The sequence below is a fragment of the Nerophis lumbriciformis genome, linkage group LG10 (genome assembly GCF_033978685.3).
Source record: "Nerophis lumbriciformis linkage group LG10, RoL_Nlum_v2.1, whole genome shotgun sequence".
NCBI classification, from domain to species: domain Eukaryota; kingdom Metazoa; phylum Chordata; class Actinopteri; order Syngnathiformes; family Syngnathidae; genus Nerophis; species Nerophis lumbriciformis.
The window spans coordinates 37,923,099-37,944,418 of NC_084557.2; the positions used below are offsets into that span (position 1 = coordinate 37,923,099).

The window sequence follows — 21,320 nt, forward strand, 5'->3', positions numbered from 1 at the left end:
TGCCTGGTAGAAAATGAGTAAATTTCCACTATGTTACACACATTCATGCACACACACTCATATGCAGATTACACTCACCACTCCAACTGATGTAAAAGCTGCCACCATGTTGATAAGTGTGGGAATCATGTTGAACTTTCCTGCCTGAAATGAAGAAAAATGGTGTTCTCACTTGGGGTTTGGGACTCTAGTCCCGACCGAAATTTAAAAAAGAATTGTCATGAGACCAACAGTAAAAACACTTGAATAAAGTAAGGACTTGACTGAACCCCTTTTGTAAATGGCTGGTGTATTGAACATGGTTATTTTTCGTGATGTGCGGTATTGGCTTTCTTACTGATATGCCGATACGTTCCAGAACTTCAATTTACGATATAGAGTTTTTTGGCTTGTTTCTAGGGCTCCTATTTCTTAATCGTCAGAACCTGGTTAAACCCTCGGGTAGTTTGAACAGGGAGGACCCATGAGGTTAACACACATAATACCAAGCATTATCCAACAAATAAATAAATCAGCAACAAATAGGACACTCTCAAGCAACTTCTGCTGTGAAGGTACAGTCTACCTCTAGCAATGCTAAAGTAAAGTAGGGCTGGGCGATATGGCCTTTTATTAATATCTCGATATTTTTAGGCCATGTCACGATACACGATATATATCTCGATATTTTGCCTTAGCCTTGAATTAACACTTGATGCATATAATCACACCAGTATGATGATTCTATGTGTCTACATTAAAACATTCTTGTTCATACTGCATTAATATATGCTCATTCTAACTTTCATGCAGAGAGGGAAATCACAACTAAGTCAATTCACCAAAACTGTATTATTAAACCGTTATTAAGCAGTGGCACACACATTCACGGCATTTCAAAACAGAAAGTGCAAGATTGTCAAGACATTTTAAAACAAGCTATTTGTGCACTTTTGTGCATGATATCACTAAGATGACATATCAAAACAACACTAAATTAAAGTGCACTTTTTGTACAGAACGCCACTACAATAGTTTAAAAGCTCAAGTTTAAAGTGCACTTCTGTGCATGATGTCACACAAGATATTTCAATAACTGTCAAATAAAAATTAGCTGCATAATAGGAAATCAAATAGTGTATGTCCTGCGCTATGTGGTAGGTTATTGCGGACGTTATCTCCTTCTGTTGTTGACTCGTTTTTTCATACAATATTGATGTGGAAATGGTGGCTTGGGCATTTTGTTGGTGTGGCACCGAACAGAGTTTCAAGCACTCTTCATTCTCTAGCGGGTGACTTTTCAAATGATGCTACACATTAGCAGTGCTTCTACTTTTTGTAGCAACGCTTTTGCCGCACACTTGACATACTACGGTTGTCTGTTCGACATCTTCCTGCCAGACGATGGAGCCCCTGCTGTTTTTCTTGGGAATTCATTATTTCTTCATTTGTTACCAGATCCACACCTTCTTTCTCTCGTATTACCGCAAGCATCACAGCTAACGTTACCCATGCCGATACCTCTCTGCTCCGTGAGAGCGTATGACGTTGCACGCGCGACAGTATGTGACGTATGTAAGAAGGTGCGCTTGTTTTATGTCTCTGTGAGAAGGAGAGACAAGAAAGAGAGTGAGAAAAGCCTTTAGTGTAATGCCCGCAGCTAAAAGCAACTGCGTGAGAACGTATACTCGAATATCACGATATAGTCATTTTCTATATCTCACAGAGACAAGCTTGCGATATATCGCGTATATTCGATATATCAAATATATTCGATATATCGCCCAACACTAATAAAAGTACCAATGATTTTCACACACACTGGTGAAATTTGTCCTCTGCATTTGACCCATCCCCTTGTTCACCCCCTGGGAGGTGAGGGAGCAGTGGGCAGCAGCAGTGGCCGCGCCCGGTAATAATTTTTGGTGATTCAACCCCCAATTCCAACCCTTGAGGCTGAGTGCCAAGCAGGGAGGTAATGAGTCCTGTTTTTATAGACTCGGGGGTTTGAACTCACAACCTACCGATCTCAGGGCGGACACTCTAACCACTAGGCCACTGAGTATGCACACATACTTGGCCCCAAAACAAACGCTATGGGCACCATAGATGTGATGGGAGGTTGCTTATTCCTGGCCGCATCCTTTGCCCTCTTCTTGTACAGCAATAAACAGCAGGAGAAGATTTATTATTATTAAGTCACATGTCTTGCAGACTGCCACCACCGCCCTCTGTACAATCCCTACGGTGTGAGATGCACACTGTTGGTGGTTCCCCAGAGATTCTGGTGGCTCACGATTGGTTGTCATGTCAAGGAGGGTGTCACTGCCTACAAGATCTGCGCCAGAAGCAAGGCTTTCCATCATCAACTGGCCGACCTTCTGCGCCCACTGACTATTCCGCCATGACCATGGTCCCCCATTGCGCTGGACTTCATCACAGGCCTCCCAGCTTCGCGAGGCAACTGTATCATCTGAAACCACCCAAGTTAGCATTTCATTCAGTTGTAAACAAATGGCATTGTGGTCACCTTCTGTGACCAGAATGTTTTTAACTCCTGTTATTTGTTGGAGGCTAAATTGCAGATTATTTTAAGAATGTTTGAAAGGACAGTGTTGTATTTGGGAGACAGGTGGCGTCGCAGACCACCTGCTCTGTTAAGGGATAGTTTTTCAACCTTGACATAGATGGCTTCCCTCACTCCTCTTTTGTACAATCCATCCACCCTGTCCAGAAACTGTACATTTTTGTTCTCAAAAGGAGTGCTGTCCCTGAGGTGCAGGTAGACAGCTGAAGAGTTTAGCTGTCTATACAGTGCCATGCGACGGCTTAGTGGTTGTTTTGTTCCCCCAATATGTGACTCAGTGCATTACACGAGGTAGCATATACCAGATTTTTTTTGTGGGTGTGGGGTGACTGTCTTTAGGGTGCAATAGTCTCTGTCTCGGGGTGCTGCCTGGTTTGAAGTGTACTGTGATGTTTTGTTGGTTAATAATTCTGAGTTTCTCAGATAGACCTGATACTTATGGAATAACAATATTTTTGTGTCTGTCACCTTTTTCCTCCTCATCTACTCTGTTCTTGTTAATTCTGGAACTGGATGCACTTTTGCAAACAACCAGCTGGGGTAACCACAGGTTTTGAGGGCTTCCCTCAAATGCCTATGCTCTTTCTCTGGTGGGAGCATTATCAGCTCTGTGTTGTAGGGTTCTGATAATGCCCAGTTTGTGGTGGTGGTGTAAGTCAAAAAGTATGTATTGATCGGTATGTGTGGGTTTTCAGTAAACCCCGACATGGAGGCCTATTTTCTCCAGTGTGGACATCACAGTCCAAAAAAGGCAACTTATTGTCTATGACATCCTCACATGTGAACTTGATGTTTTTGTCCACAGATGTGCTTGGTAAAGGCTTGCACTTTGTGGTTTCTGATTTTTACCCATAGGTCATCCACATATCTGTACCAATGACTTGGTGCTGTTCCCTTAAAATAACTCAGAGCTCTCTTTTCCATGCTCTCCATGTAAAGGTTTGCTACTGTTGGGGATACAGGTGATCCCATGCCACAACCATGTTTATGTCGGTAAAACGTTACCATAAATTGAAAGTATGTAGTGTTAAGGCAAAGTTCCAGCAAAAGGCAAATCTGTTCTGGATTAAGTGTGGATCTATCCTGTAAAGTGTAATCACCTACAAGACTGCATCCTGGTGAACAGGGGGTGAGGGGGCGTGGGGGAATGCGGATGGGGGTGGCGTCAAATGAAAATATATAGTTTCCTTTTTGTACAGTTTTAGATATCTGATCTTCTCTACAAAGTCAATTGAGTTTTGGACATGACGTGGAGATTTGTCAACCAAAGGTGCTACAATGTTGGCCACATCCATCCATCCATCGTCTACCGCTTGTCCCTTAAGGGGTCGCGGGGGGTGCTGGAGCCACATATTTAACAATATTCTATGTCACAGAGTTAATGCTACAATGGGTCTGAGTGGAACCCCATCTTTGTGTATTTTTGGAAGGTCATAAATGCCAAGGAATGTTTCTTGTGGGTATAATCGGTAATACAATGCCCGGTTGATGGCTTCTGATTTTTGCAGAGTTTGTAAGTACTCAATGATTCTCCTCTTGTACCCACTTGTGGGGTCCCTTTTGAGTATTTCATATATGTTAGAGTCTTTGATGAGTCTGAGCAATTGGTTTTGGTAGTAAAATGAGCTGTCCTCATATTCTGATCAGTAACAGGGCATGATGTTGCCAGGAATACATTTGGGGTAAAATTTCAAATGAAGCGCCTTGTCATTCGATAATTTACATTTGCTTTAAAAGTTAATGTTATGTTGACAACACATTTTGGATTAGATAATGTTTAAAGTAAAAGTAGACTTAATAGTGTGACGTTGTCTGGAGGTGTAGCAGGCTGTGCATGACCAAAGATTGTATATTGAGAAAGGATGATCTACCGCATGGTAATGTACAGCGCACACAATGTCCTACATAATGTATATTTTCAGTCAGTCAAATCATCTTCTTTTTGTCACTTAAAAAATACAGAGGACATGATCTTGGTGTCCTCAATGGTTGTTACGGCCTCGCATGTGTGCAACCCTGGTGACAAACTCCAAGAAACATGACATTTTTACTAGACAACAAGGGTTTATCCACCAAGTACTAAGTCACATTTTGTATTGAATACAAATACTTATTTAAATCAATTAAATATTAATGAATTTATAAAATCTATTTAGTGTATTTTTTTTATATTCTGCCACTCTTTGAAATAATAAGCCTACCATAAAAACGATTAATTGTTTGTATCTTTCTTAGGGTGTTAATTTACCAAATCAGCGGGGGTAAAAATAATTATTTCACCCAAAGTAACACGAGCTAAGTACTTGGCAGATAACAGACCCTCAAAATGTTTACTTACATTTCCATTGACAAGCACATCAAACCTTATGGCATAGGCTTTGACCAGTGTGCGATAGTCAGTTCCATTCTCCATCTTATAATACTTGGCAAACCTACAATAAAAAACAACATTGTAAAAAAAATGTAGACATTTCATAGTGTAACTCTTTAACCGTTGATAAATTGTTGGCAAACATTTTCCTCTACTGTCGTCCCTTGTCACATCGCATTTCAAATATAGAGGCTCCGCTATATCGCAAGATTTTCTAAGCATATTCTATAGATTATTGGTCTAAAGTCATATTCATGTCTTATATGTATACAAGTGCAGAATTTGATTAATTTTCCATTGTTATGTTGTGATGAATAATAGAAATGGCCAACTTTTTCATTTCTTGGACACGATAAAGGCTTAAATAATTTCAAACGCATATCCTTAAACCACCAAGAGTTTGTCTCACACGTAATAATCAGTTGTGGCCAGACGAAGCCCCAGGAGTGTAACTTAAACAAGCCTGCGTGCTGCCGCGGCGGGAAGGCAATACATTTTTGGCAGGGGACCCCCTGAAAAAATGTTATGCCCCCCATTGTTTTTCTACAGCGGGGTCTGACGTGAGCATGTCTTTAAAATACTTTTTGGACCACAACTATAGGGGGGTGCCACGAATATCATTTGTGTGTGACCAATTGATGATTTTAAAAATATTTCAAAATATAAAACCAATATCAAACATGAAAAGAACATTTCATTTTACATTTCAAACTTCAAGCTTTACAACCTTGGAGATACAGAATTTACCTGAAATTGTAACCTGGGGAGACAGCATTCTTCTGTGACATTGCATCCAGTCTGGTGAATGAGTATGAAGGGTTACACTGATCATCTGATTTGTCCAGATCACACATCCAGCCAATCTTTATTCCAATCACGCCTCCCTAACAAGGTAGAACATTGAAAATGTGAACTGGGGTGGATAGACTAAAAAGTGAATTCACAGTTGACCCTCGTTTATCACTGTTAATAGGTACCGAACATGACAGTGGTAAACAAATTTCAAAGAGGATTATTATAAATCTAACTATTTTTATACTTTAAGTACAAATCCCGTTTCCATATGAGTTGGGAAATTGTGTAAGATGTAAATATAAACGGAATACAATGATTTGCAAATCCTTTTCAACCCATATTCAATTGAATGCACTACAAAGACAAAATATTTGATGTTCAAACTCATAAACTTTATTTTTTGTTTGCAAACAATAATTAACTTAGAATTTCATGGGTGCAACACGTGCCAAAGTAGTTGGGAAAGGGCATGTTCACCACTGTGTTACATGGCCTTTCCTTTTAACAACACTCAGTAAACGTTTGGGAACTGAGGAGACACATTTTTTAAGCTTCTCAGGTGGAATTCTTTCCCATTCTTGCTTGATGTACAGTTTAAGTTGTTCAACAGTCCGGGGGTCTTCGTTGTGGTATTTCAGGCTTTATAATGCGCCACACATTTTCAATGGGGGACCGGTCTGGACTACAGGCAGGCCAGTCTAGTACTCGCACTCTTTTACTATGAAGCCCTGTTGATGTAACACGTGGCTTGGCATTGTCTTGCTGAAATAAGCAGGGGCGTCCAAGGTAACGTTGCTTGGATGGCAACATATGTTGCTCCAAAACCTGTATGTACCTTTCAGCATTAATGGCGCCTTCACAGATGTGTAAGTTACCCATGTCTTGGGCACTAATACACCCCCATACCATCACAGATGCTGGCTTTTCAACTTTGCGCCTATAACAATCCGGATGGTTCTTTTCCTCTTTAGTCCGGAGGACACGACGTCCACAGTTTCCAAAAACAATTTGAAATGTGGACTCGTCAGACCACAGAACACCTTTCCACTTTGTATCAGTCCATCTTAGATGAGCTCAGGCCCAGCGAAGCCGGCGGCGTTTCTGGGTGTTGTTGAATAGCGGTTTTGGCCTTGCATAGGAGAGTTTTAACTTGCACTTACAGATGTAGTGACCAACTGTAGTTACTGACAATGGGTTTATGAAGTGTTCCTGAGCCCATGTGGTGATATCCTTTACACACTGATGTCACTTTTTGATGCAGTACAGCCAGAGGGATCAAAGGTCACGGGTTTAGCTGCTTATTTGCAGTGATTTCTCCAGATTCTCTGAACCCTTTGATTATATTACAGACCGTAGATGGTGAAATCCCTAAATTCCTTGCAATAGCTGGTTGAAAAAGGTTTTTCTTAAACTGTTCAACAATTTGCTCACGCATTTGTTGACAAAGTGGTGACCCTCGCCCCATCCTTGTTTGTCATGGAATCTATTTTTATACCCAATCATGGCACCCACCTGTTCCCAATTTGCCTGTTCATCCGTGGGATGTTCCAAATAAGTGTTTGAGTGTTCCTCAACTTTATCAGTATTTATTGCCACTTTTCCCAACTTCTTTGTCACGTGTTACTGGCATTAAATTCTAAAGTTAATGATAATTTGAAAAAAAAAAATGTTTATCAGTTTGAACTTCAAATATGTTGTCTTTGTAGCATATTCAACTGAATATGGGTTGAAAATGATTTGTAAATCATTGTATTCCGTTTATATTTACAACTAACACAATTTCCCAAGTAATATGGAAACGGGGTTTGTATGTTTTTTAACATTATGGGCATTCATGTGCTGAAAACACAGGCATGTGTTGTTTGGCCAAAAACTTGGTCAAGATGACAGCGCAGCTATGATGATTAGCTTTGAGGTTAGCATTGCGTGTTAGCATTGTGTTTCCACGTGGTCATTCTTCATCGCTAAAGCCAAAGCTAAAACAAATATTGCACTGTAATTCAAATAAAAAAATATTGGGATAGGTTGATTGGCAACAGTAAATTGCCCCTTATGTGTGAATGTGAGTGTGAATGTTGTCTGTCTATCTGTGTTGGCCCTGCGATGAGGTGGCGAATTGTCCAGGGTGTACCCCGCCTTCCGCTGACTGGAGTAAGCATTGCCCTGGTGTATCGACAAATTTTAAGGTGCTGGCAGCTGTTAAAGGTACCCCAAAGCTGACAAAAATTATTGGAGGATGCGGGCACAGCGTGGACACTCAGACTTTTGTGGTTTTGCACTAACTGGACAACATCGAAGACGTCATCTGCCCTGCATGATGAATTTGAGGACCAGAAATAGATAATTAGAGTAAAAAAATGTCATTTGTTTTCGCTTGCTCAAACATAAACATTATAATCTGGATTATCTTCCCTAGCTGCAAGCGACCTGATAAGGTTGTTACTTTGAGACTTCTTAGAGCAGGGGTCCTCAACCCTGGCAGAAAAAAACAGCCAAAAAATGAGCATTAAAAATCAACTTACCATAAAGCCCTGGGAGTGTTTCTTTGCGAAGAGATGGTCCCCGGCACATTGATGGCATATACTATATACCAGTGTTTCTTAACCATAGAGCCCATTGTTGGGCTGCGAGCGCCCCCGAGAATGTAATATATCTGTTTTTCAGCTGTGGTCCATATAAGCCGCAGTGATACCTAGTTGTAATACACATTTCCACCACTTGTGGCAGTAATGACAGTATAAAACAAACAGAAGTTTGGCGCTAATGTCATAGAGAAATTTCTTAAGCGCAAACATTATGACTAAAGTGGTGAAGCTGTATTTTATTTAGCACTTTAATTTAATTGACAGTTTAGTTAAGAAACATTTATTATTAATTTAGCTTGTTTATTTTAGCACAACATAATATTTATTGCATGTAAATGTATTGTTTATTTGATTAGTACTGCCTGACCTAAGCTTAAGGTTTATTCGTTAAATAAATAATAATATTTGTGATTGACACATGCTTTTATATCAGTTGACAATGTAGTATAGTATACTATAAGTAGGTTAGGTGTAATTATTGAATATGATCAAAATCAAGAGTAAGATTACAAATTCAGTGTTAATATTGGAGTGGTCCCCGGGCCTCTCTGTAGTGGAAATGTTGGGCACCAAGGTCAAGAAGGTTAAGAAACCCTGCTATATACACAATGACCCTGCTGGAAACTGCAGATGGAAATTAGCCTTTGGCTACAATTTGGCACATTAACATTTGATATGTTCATTAATGTGCATGTACTATAACAAATGGTGACTTCCTATCAGGAGTTGTAATATACGTCTACAAACAAGCTATTGGTGTGTTTAACGGGACAGGCTAAATTTAAGTCGGAGAAAATGCAGTAGTTTATGAATTACTTAAAAGGTGCCATATGTAGAAATGTGGCCAAAAATGGTACTGCAATCACAGTCAAAATTCTGTAGTCCCCTCCCACTCTCCCTGACTGAGGTTGCCAGATACACATTCGAATCCGAATCCTACTCCAAGGAACTTCAAATGGCCATCCGCGAGTCCTACGCTGTAGGTTTATCTTGTTTATGCTTCTTGCAAGATGGTTTACTAAGTAATTTTACTAATGTCGATTAGCCAAATGTATTTGTAAAGATACACAGCAATATTTTAGTCGGGAGTCGGACAGATTGTTGGCATTACCCTGCTAAAATGTCTAGTTTGAACGCACGGACCACCATTGAAATAATTACATATAATAATATATAATATATAATTGTGACAGTCCTACGCTGTCGTGCGGGTTCTCAGGACCATCCAGGGAATACATTTTCGTGAGACGGTTTAGACTTCCTTATTATTTCAATAACAAAATCTTTTGCGTGCTTTTCAGCAGCTGCATTTTCTCACTTGAGCACACGAATAGTTTCCTCCCGTCTGCCGTCTACTTTTCAGCAGCACGTCGCCGTCGTTCGCAGTCTACTTTTCAGCAGCACGTCGCCGTCGTTCGCCGTCTGCTTTACAGCAGCACGTCGCCGTCGCCGTCGCCGTCGCTCGCAGAGGATGGTTTCCTCCCGTCCTCCCGTCCTCCCGTCCGCCGTCTTTCTCCGTCTCTCCTCTTGATGTTCACGTCTCTCGCCCTCTTATACGGTCCGAGAGGGTGATTGCCCTGTCCACAGCTGCGCGCTCCACGCACCTTATGCTGATTGCGGCGTCGCTCCCAGCGTCCACGCCTCCTCGCCGCCATCTTGGAGCGGGCGCCGTCGGTCCGCCGCCCCGCCTCCCCACAATTATATATCACATAAGCCTACTTTGATGGCAAGCCAAGGCCAACAGTACAGCCACATTTCGTTCAGCAAAACTCCATGTTGCATCCAACCTGACACACTGCAATCTCTTCCATGTACGTACATCAAAAGGGCATCATACACAAATACGCAAAAACCACGTTATGCATAAATAATATAGCCTACTACCATGTCAATACACAAAGTAGAAAATTATTACATGTAATACATTATATTGTGCCAAGCAAATACCACCTCATGTGTCTGATGCACATACATTACCAGAAACCCCAATTAGCCGTGCTGATGTTGGAACCCCCTTTCCTCAGCCTATCTGCATATTGAGAACGAAATAGGCAGTGACACTACCCATATCCACGTAGGTTTTATTTGTCAAAAATATACTTTTCCCTGTCAGTTGGATGACACATCGACAAACAGGTTAACGGGCATATATTTTTCCCCATCCGTTATATGTCGATGTGTCATTGACCGGGCTAGCATGCTAAGCATTTGTTGCACGAACATACTAGCTTTGTTAGACAAGATCATAGACTGTATTGGACAATATAGTTTACATACCAAATGTCCGTTTCCATTTATTACAAGTAATAAGAAAATGTAAGTGCCTTACTTACCTATCAAGGAGAAAATTATCAAATTTGGTGGCAGATGAAAAAATCTTCTCCCCCTTCAATCGTCTCCATCTTTCAATGGCATCCCCGATACAAATCATTGTTTTGTTCCTGGCTTTGTCATGAATAAGTTGAGAATCGTAACAACGTATTTTAGGTATACTAAGGTCTGACTTGTTTAGTAACTTTACCAGTGGCAGTAGGTAGACAAAGATCGCGGTGCGTAACTGGCAACCTGGATGTCACCCACTCACGCAATCATGTAGAAAGCTGGAACGCAAATGGCGTGCGACTAAAGTAGAGGTATTTCATCTGGCATGAAGTAAAAGTTTAATAACTTATAAACACGCTTTTGCCTTAGCTAAAACAAATTATTACTCCAATCTCATCCATCTCAACATGATCCTAAATATTTGTTTGACACAGTGTAACCAGGGTAAAATATCAGTACACAAGTTTTAAGTAAAGTCATAGTTCATAATACTAGTTATAGTTTAAAAACAATTAAAATGCATACATATGTTTTATATGTTATAAATAGCTAAAATCATATTTCATTTATGGATTAATGTGTTAAAAACGTTTAAAAGTACCTGGGTATAAGTAACTGTAAACTACAGCCGATGTATTATATTTATTTTTATTTTGGAGGGTAAACACGAAGTGCCGTGTGTGTACACCACCTAGCTTTGTATTCTTTTACGCTCTGTGTACAGCCTGTTACCGCAAACTTGGCCACAAGAGAAAAAAAGACAAAAAAACATGTGTTACGGATTGACTGTTTAGACAAGGTCTTTGGCTGTTAAATACAAAACCCAAAACAAGTGAAGTGGGCACATTATGTACATGCCACATATCATGCAATGTCTGCATTTTGAAAAATGAAGAACAAAACTTTACCTTGTCTGCCAGTTTGGTGAAGTTCTGATGAGCATAACGGACCACATCTCCCACTCTGAAGATTGGGCAATACGTGTTGTTGACCTTGTCAAAGTTACACTTCTTGATATATTTGTCAGTGATGGTGGGTAGGAAATTCCCTCTGCACATAAACACGCATCATACAGTATATCATATACAGTGGTTTGAAAAACTATTCACACCCCTGGCACTTTTACACATTTTAAAAGTCGTAACGAATCATGGTTACATATTTTTCGCTCTACACTTTTCAGTTTTTTTTATTAGCACACACGCACACAATGGATTGATGGATGCGCTAACGCTCACAGCCCTAATATATGTACATTCTCCGGGTACTGCGGCTTACTCCCACCTCTAAAGACATGCACCTGGATATAGGCTGATTGGTAACACGAAATTATCCCTAGTCTGTGAATGTGAGTGTGAATGCTTGTCTGTCTGCTCCCCCGCGACCCCGAAAGGCACAAGCGGTAGAAAATGGATGGATATTTATTAGGGATGTCAAAATTAACACGTTAACTCGTGTGATTAATCACAAAAAATGATCATGCACCACTATTTCTAAGTGCTAGATCTTTACATGGTCTTGCCCCGCCTTACCTCTCTGAGCTGCTCCACCTCTATGCCCCCACCCGGTCCCTCAGGTCAGCTGATCAGCTGCTCCTGGAGGTACCAAAATCAAAGCGCAAGCTCAGAGGGGCAAGGACCTTTTCTGTTGCAGGTCCCGAACCCTGGAGAAATCTCCCTCTCCATGTGAGACAGGCCCCTTCGGCTACTTTTAAGACAATTTTTAAAACCCATTTTTACTCACTGGCTTTTAACCAGCATGAGACTTTGAACTGTTTGATTGTTTTAAACTTTTTAACTGCCTTTTATCTTACAAATTGCTCTCAAGATAATATGGATCTGCTCTTTTATTATATTTATATGCTATATTTGGGGTCGTGGGGGTGGCTGGAAACTATCCAATCTGCATTCGGGTAGAAGGCGGGGTACACCCTGGACATGTCTCCACCTCATTGCAGGGCCAACACAGATAGACTGACAACATTCACACTCACATTCACACACTAGGGCCAATTTAGTGTTGCCAATCAAGCTATCCCCAGGTGCATGTCTTTGGAGGTGGGAAGAAGCCAGAGTACCCGGAGGGAACCCCCGCAGTCACAGGGAGAACATGCAAACTCCACACAGAATGACACTGATCCCAGGGATCAAACCCAGGATCTTATTATTGTGAGGCACATGCACTAACCCCTGGGCAAATGAACACTATTCATATAAAAAAATTATAAACATAAAAAAATAATTATATATATATATACACACCGTATTTTTCGGAGTATAAGTCGCACCGGAGTATAAGTCGCACCTGCCAAAAATGCATAATAAAAAAGAAAAAAAACATATATAAGTCGCACTGGAGCCCAGCCAAACTATGAAAACAACTGCGACTTATAGTCCGAAAAATACGGTATATATATATATATATATCCATCCATCCATCCATTTTCTACCGCTTATTCCCTTTTGGGGTCGCGGGGGGCGCTGGAGCCTATCTCAGCTACAATCGGGCGGAAGGCGGGGTACACCCTGGACAAGTCGCCACCTCATCGCAGGGCCAACACAGATAGACAGACAACATTCACACTCACATCCACACACTAGGGCCAATTTAGTGTTGCCAATCAACTTATCCCCAGGCGCATGTCTTTGGAGGTGGGAGGAAGCCGGAGTACCCGGAGGGAACCCACGCAGTCACGGGGACGACATGCAAACTCCACACAGAAAGATCCCGGGCACGGGATTGAACCCAAGACTACTCAGGACATTCGTATTGTGAGGCAGATGCACTAACCCCTCTACCACCGTGAAGCCCATATATATATATATATATATATATATATATATATATATATATATATATATATATATATATATATATATATATATATATATATATATATATATATATATATATATACACACACAGTATAGGCCAAAAGTTTGGACACACCTTTTCATTTCAATGTGTTTTCTTTATTTTCAAGACTATTTACATTGTAGATTGTCACTGAAGGCATCAAAACTATGACACCTGTGAAGTGAAAACCATTTCAGGTGACTACCTCTTGAAGCTCATCGAGAGAATGTCAAGAGTGTGCAAAGCATTAATCAGAGCAAAGGGTGGCTATTTTGAAGAAACTAGTGTTGGCCCTGCAAAGAGGTGGCGACTTGTCCAGGGTGTACGCCGCCTTCCGCCCGATTGTAGCTGAGATAGGCTCCAGCGCCCCCTGCGCTAACTCCACAAGCCATTCTTAGTCAATCTACAATATAAATAGTCATGAAAATAAAGAAAACACATTGAACGAGAACTCAATAAAATGTGTTTTTTGTCATATTATGACAAAATACGGAGAAGTTAAAGTGCTAAAAACGTTCTCAATCCATTATTAGAGATGTGAAGTCTAGGAATAGGAATAAGTTGGGTCTTTTGAACGGATCTTTCAAGTGAACATTGAGAAGTGATTCACAGTTGTAATTAATTCGTTTGAGAGTTGTTTCCATGCAAATTGTCCACGCTGCCCTCTCAGATTCCAAATGACAATCAGAATCAAAAGCTTTATTGGCTTTATTTATTGAAGGAGCAATGACAACCTGACTTAGAAGGTTCTATTCATGTGAAAAGTATAATGCGCTCACACTCAGTTTAATAAGCGGCTGAAATTTGGACCCTGTATTCAGAATTAGAAAGAGATATTCACAACTGGAAAATAAAACAAAATGAACAAAAGTCAAAGGAAAAGGAGCATTTGGATGCACATCGGACATAGTGACGTCACTGTCAAAGAATAGGGAAATGGCACCATCATGGGGAATGTTCACAATGGAAACAAAAGCCAAATTAGGCTATTATTAATATTTCAAAATAATTTTCACCAATAGTGTCTATATTGGTGTAATGTTTACATTTTGTTTTAAGGTATTACTGCCGCAAGTTATTGTTTCCTTGATGAAAACAATTTACTTAGTAAAAATTATATATAAGAACGAGACAGACAACATTCACACTCACATTCACACACCATGGCCAATTTAGTGTTGCCAATCAACCTATCCCCGACTGCGTTGTCCCTGCGACGAGGTGGCGACTTGCCCATGGTGTACGCCGCCTTCTTTTCACCCGAGTGCAGCTGGGATGGACTTTGAGGGGGACAAGCGGTAGAAAATGGATGGAGGGAGTCAGTCTTTTGAATAGCTCTTTTAAAGGAACGGCTCCTCAAGATCCGGCGGCTCCCTTCAAACAGCCATGAATCCCATCGCTAGCCATTATTCATGTTGCATTTTATCACAGTTACTGTACTCACACTTACTTAGTGTAGTTGAAGGTTGGAAATCGGATGCTGTTTTTAATAAAAATAGTAAAATTCTCAACTTCCATCATCGGTGTACTAAAAAAAGAGAGAAACATAGAGTAAGTCAAAGCTTATAAGGAGTCAACTGATTTTGGGTGAAAGGTGAATGCACTACTGGTGTGTACATAACTGTCTGTGGTAGAGATGTGATGTTCGTGACCACATCAAGTTTTTTGAACAACTTTGAAGTGAACGATGATGGCCAAATCAGAGTTGAGAGACGTTTTTTTTTTTTTTTAAATTGCCCCGACTGGTAACTGAACTAGAAAATGAATCAAGTCAAAGGAAACGTTGCAGCATTGGGATTCACTTTTCTTGTTCATTGTTCTGATGTGGGTATGTAAAGTAGTTCAAGCGTATTTAACAGAGGCCAGACAGTGTGGCTGGGCCTTGTGTACGTTGGTAATTCGCACTCCTTGACAACCTTATAGGGGCTCTTTGCAACTTGCTTAAAATGTCTATATTTTCACAATTACTAAGTTTATGTAATAAAAAATTTTGCCGGCCCGAGAAAAATTATTAGTGCTTACGGCGGTCCCTCACTATGAGGGGCCATTAGGGACATTATTCAGAATTACCTCTTACATACACTACTGAAATGCTCTCACATAAACAACTGAAATATTTTTCTTTTATACACACTACTGAAACACTCTTATAAACATTACTGAAATGCTCTTACATACACTACTGAAATGCTCCCACATAAACAACTGAAATGTTCTTCTTTTATACACACTACTGAAACACTCTTATAAACACTACTGAAATGCTCTTACATACACTACTGAAATGCTCTTATAAATACTACTGAAACACTCTTATAAACACTACTGAAACACTCTTACATACACTACTGAAACACTCTTATAAACACTACTGAAATGCTCTTACATACACTACTGAAACACTCGTATAAACACTACTGAAATGCTCTTACATACACTACTGAAACACTCTTGTAAACACTACTGAAATGCTCTTACATACACTACTGAAACACTCTTATAAACACTACTGAAATGCTCTTACATACACTACTGAAACACTCTTATAAACACTACTGAAATGCTCTTACATATACTATTGAAACACTCTTATAAACACTACTGAAACACTCTTATAAACACTACTGAAACATTCTTACATACACTACTGAAACACTCTTATAAACACTACTGAAACATTCTTACATACACTACTGAAACACTCTTATAAACACTACTGAAACATTCTTACATACACTACTGAAACACTCTTATAAACACTACTGAAACATTCTTACATACACTACTGAAACACTCTTATAAACACTACTGAAATGTTTTTGTCTCACGCACACACACACACGCACACACACCTGGAATTATTTTTCACTAGTATGTATAAACGGATTTCACCTGTGTGTGTGTGTGCTTTTTACACGTCCGTGTGAGAGACAACAATTTCAGTAGTATGTGTGCAAAGATTTCAGTTATGTGTATGAGCGCATCTTACCAGTGTGTATGCAAGCATTTCACCAGTGTGTGTAAGAGCATCTTAGTAGTGTGTGTGAGCGATGTTGCATTCCGGTTCCGGTCACCAATAATCCCCGCCCCTTTTCAGACAAGTTTTTTTTTTTTTTTTTTTTAAAGCCAAGTTGTTGACAAAATGTCTGCCGACAAGTAGCTTAACCGAGGCGGGAGCTCCACTTCATAATTTGAGGGCTTCAACGGAGAATATAAGAACACTTTCAATGCAACAAGGGTCGCCCCTGCAGGACGCGGCACCTGAGCGGCCACACAGGTGCCTTTCTCCTCCCGACAGCCAAGCAGCCTGGAGCAAATATTACCTTGCGAGTTTACACTGCAGCATCATCAAGTGCAACGTTTCAGTTCATGGACATCGAAGCAAGAGGAGGTAATTAGACATTATTTATTTCTAAATGATTGTTGAATCCCTCGAAATGTAAGGCGACATGGCATTGTAGTGCGCTACAATGGTAACGTGTCGAAATGTGAGTCACGTCGTGGTACGTCAGTAGCTAATCAAATACTAATGATAATGGATTACAATTATTTAGCGTTTTTCTATCGACTTGATAAGGGGTCCCCAAACTACAGCCCGCGGGCCGGTTACGGTCCACCAAAGTCCAACATCTGGTCCGCTGGAAAAAAAAAAAAGTTGTATTATTATTTTCAATCTGTCTTTTCTAATCCATTTTTTGGTGTCCCCTAGCCGCTCAGGCAAATCATATTGTCTAAAAATGCATTTCCCTGTATGACTTATATTGTCTTGGCTGTTTTCATGTGATCTGATTGTTACATTCTTATTCCAGAGTCACCACACAGCTGCGTGACCTTTTCAACAAGGACAGAATAAACAACCTCTGGATTCATGGAACTTCTCTTCACACAAATATATTAATTGGAATATTCAATCAATTTCACATAAGCATATTAAATATCCTTTTTTTTTTGCTCAAAAATGTTCCTTATGCCTCATTGGCGTTGTTATGCCTGTTTTAGGGGGGCTCAAGCCCCCCTAAAATATTCTTAAACCCCCCTAAATAATTTGGGGACAATTTTTTTTTTTTTTTTTTTTTTTACAAATACATGCCGACATATTCATTATAAAGTGGCCCGAATATGAGTTTAAATAAATAATTATATAACCTGTCATTATTCACTCAGTTTCCCCTCACTTCATAGCGTAAGGTAGAGAGCCCCTTTAGTGCGTCGGTATCCAATCCATTCCACTTGTTCATATAGAAAATGCCCACATCACTCAAAATCCAGTCCGCATTTTCTTTGCGACCTTGCATATATATATATATATATATATATATATATATATATATATATATATATATATATATATATATATATATATATATATATATATAAGAAAAACCCAGACACCATCTTTGTAGTCATTTTTCTCCTGCGTGGACTTCCGTCTTCCTTTACAATGAGTGAAGCTGCACGAAACCTTGTGTCTGCAATTGTAAATAATTTAGTTTTTAAGTTTTGTGTTTCTGGTAGAGTCTATATAAAGTAATATACATTATCCTATTGTTAAAATAATGAAAAAAACATCATTAAATATATTTGTTTTATTGTATTATATTTTCAGAGGGAGGAAAAACCAAGACATTTAATATCAAATGTAAAATTAATAAATACATAAAAAGAAAAAGAAAAACAATGGTTAAAAGCCATTGTCCCGGGGAGCATTTCATTTCGTCACGTGCAATTTTTTTAACGTCCCCGGGACTACGTTAATCTCAAGCCCTGGAAGTTACATTTTATTGTTTGCATTATTTGTTTCAGCATTGCACTTTGAAGATGATCCCTCAACTCTTTGACAGCTTTGGCTCTTTTTCAGATCAGCAGACGGACTCTAAGTCTTTCTTATTTACAGTATATATAAACCTTTCTCATTTCTATTCAGACTTCCATATATATTTAATTTCCTTAACGGCTTGCCATAATATATATATATATATATATATATATATATATATATATATATATATATATATATATATATATATATATATATATATATATATACATATATATATATATTATATATAAGCCAAATTAACCCGATCCAGATATTATTTTAATTCAAGTAACTAAGTAATATTTCCAGGGCTTTAATTTACAACCATTTTAGTCACATATGTGCCCAAAATGTAATCTGTGCAACTTCAAAATATTTGGGAACAAACAATTATTGAATTGTGAGCTAAAGTGGTGGCATTAGCCTCTATGTTGTGAATTAATAACATAAAGGCTAATGCCACCACTTTCATCGTGTTTCAGTGTATCGTGAAGGATCATGCAAGTAATTGTTTCTTGTTGATGCTGTAAACAAAATATCACTGTGCAAAGCCATGTTTGTTGTTGTACTGAACACAGATTGAAAATAAACCGAATGAAATAATAATAATAACAATGAATTATTTATAAGTCTTTGTTAGCCGTTTGTGAAGTGTTTTGCTCGTGCGCTACGTTCGCTCGCATCCTGTGCATCTCCTGGGGGCTAAGCCCCCCCTGTCCTTAAAAGCTAGTGACGCCCCTGTTATGCCTTATTATTTATATACTTTTCAATGCTTCTTGTAGTCAGACAATATATATTGTTTGTCTAAAATTATAGTTTAAGTTAATGTGTTAATATTTACACCTAGCCTAAATACAATAATCATAAGACAAAAAAATTGTGTAGCACAAACATTTGGGACAAGTTTGGGGAGATTTTGACAAAGTGTGTGTGATGGTGGGGGCTGGATGACATTACTCGTCAGAACATAAAATAACTTAAAAACCTCAACGGTAGAAACATAAATGTTTACAGCACAAACATATTGCAGTGTTATTTTGATATTTGCAATAATAAAGTGGGCAACTTCATATTGTCTGTATAACAGGTTCCTTATTTATTTATTTTTTTACAAAATGTTAACTTGCAGAATACACTGCACAAGAGAAGAAAACATTTTAACAAACCTTATATATCACATGTTGTTCACTGAATAAAGTGCAGAATTAAAGTGAAAATGTCTATTCCATAGTTGCCATCATTTTCAAGTGAAAAATGTTTACATCTATGTCTGGAATTACACACCGACAAGTATTGAAAGCATATGAATAATAAGACATAAGGAACCTTTCTGAGCCAAAAAAGGTTGTTTTCAACACACTGTTGAAAATAATAATCACAATGTTCCTATGTGAAATTGATTGAATATTCCAATTAATATATTTGTGTGCAGAGAAGTTCCATGAATCCAGAGGTTGTTTATTCTGTCCTTGTTGAAATGGTCACGCAGCTGTGTGGTGACTCTGGAATAAGAATGTAACAATCAGATCACATGAAAACAGCCAAGACAATATAAGTCATACAGGGAAATGCATTTTTAGACAATATGATTTGCCTGAGCGGCTAGGGGACACCAACAAATGGATTAGAAAAGACAGATTGAAAATAATAATACAACTTTTTTTTTTCTTCCAGCGGACCAGATGTTGGACTTTGGTGGACCGTAACCGGCCCGCGGGCCGTAGTTTGGGGACCCCTTATCAAGTCGATAGAAAAACGCTAAATAATTGTAATACATTATCATTAGTATTTGATTAGCTACTGACGTACCACGACGTGACTCACATTTCGACATGTTACCATTGTAGCGCACTACAATGCCATGTCGCCTTACATTTTGAGGGATTCAACAATCATTTAGAAATAAATAATGTCTAATTACCTTTTCCTCCTCTTGCTTCGATGTCCATGAACTAAAACGTTGCACTTGATGATGCTGCAGTGTAAACTCGCAAGGTAACATTTGCTCCAGGCTGCTTGGCTGTCGGGAGGAGAAAGGCACCTGTGTGGCCGCTCAGGTGCCGCGTCCTGCAGGGGCGACCCTTGTTGCATTGAAAGTGTTCTTATATTCTCCGCTGAAGCCCTCAAATTATGAAGTGGAGCTCCCGCCTCGGTTAAGCTACTTGTCGGCAGACATTTTGTCAGCAACTTGGCTTTAAAAAAAAAAAAAAAAAACTTGTCTGAAAAGGGGCGGGGATTATTGGTGACCGGAACCGGAATGCAACATCGCTCACACACACTACTAAGATGCTCTTACACACACTGGTGAAATGCTTGCATACACACTGGTAAGATGCGCTCATACACATAACTGAAATCTTTGCACACATACTACAGAAATTGTTGTCTCTCACACGGACGTGTAAAAAGCACACACACACACAGGTGAAATCCGTTTATACATACTAGTGAAAAATAATTCCAGGTGTGTGTGCGTGTGTGTGTGTGTGTGAGACAAAAACATTTCAGTAGTGTTTATAAGAGTGTTTCAGTAGTGTATGTAAGAATGTTTCAGTAGTGTTTATAAGAGTGTTTCAGTAGTGTATGTAAGAATGTTTCAGTAGTGTTTATAAGAGTGTTTCAGTAGTGTATGTAAGAATGTTTCAGTAGTGTTTATAAGAGTGTTTCAGTAGTGTATGTAAGAATGTTTCAGTAGTGTTTATAAGAGTGTTTCAGTAGTGTTTATAAGAGTGTTTCAGTAGTATATGTAAGAGCATTTCAGTAGTATTTATAAGACTGTTTCAGTAGTGTATGTAAGAGCATTTCAGTAGTGTTTATAAGAGTGTTTCAGTAGTGTATGTAAGAGCATTTCAGTAGTGTTTATAAGAGTGTTTCAGTAGTGTATGTAAGAGTGTTTCAGTAGTGTTTATAAGAGTGTTTCAGTAGTATTTATAAGAGCATTTCAGTAGTGTATGTAAGAACATTTCAGTAGTGTTTATAAGACTGTTTCAGCAGTGTGTATAAAAG

General features: G+C 39.1%; 1 protein-coding gene across 1 annotated transcript in view; it reads right to left on the minus strand.

Annotated features, from left to right (window-relative positions):
• LOC133612319 (P2X purinoceptor 3-like) overlaps positions 1 to 21,320 on the minus strand; it is a 107,832-nt gene that overhangs the window by 24,465 nt on the left and 62,047 nt on the right. Inside the window, exons 6-10 of the mRNA XM_061969627.1 lie at positions 14,946 to 15,023; positions 11,548 to 11,689; positions 5,685 to 5,821; positions 4,905 to 4,998; positions 79 to 144 (exon numbers count right to left, since the gene is read on the minus strand). Coding sequence (XP_061825611.1) covers positions 79 to 144; positions 4,905 to 4,998; positions 5,685 to 5,821; positions 11,548 to 11,689; positions 14,946 to 15,023 — 517 coding nt within the window. The remainder of the gene's footprint in view (positions 1 to 78; positions 145 to 4,904; positions 4,999 to 5,684; positions 5,822 to 11,547; positions 11,690 to 14,945; positions 15,024 to 21,320) is intronic.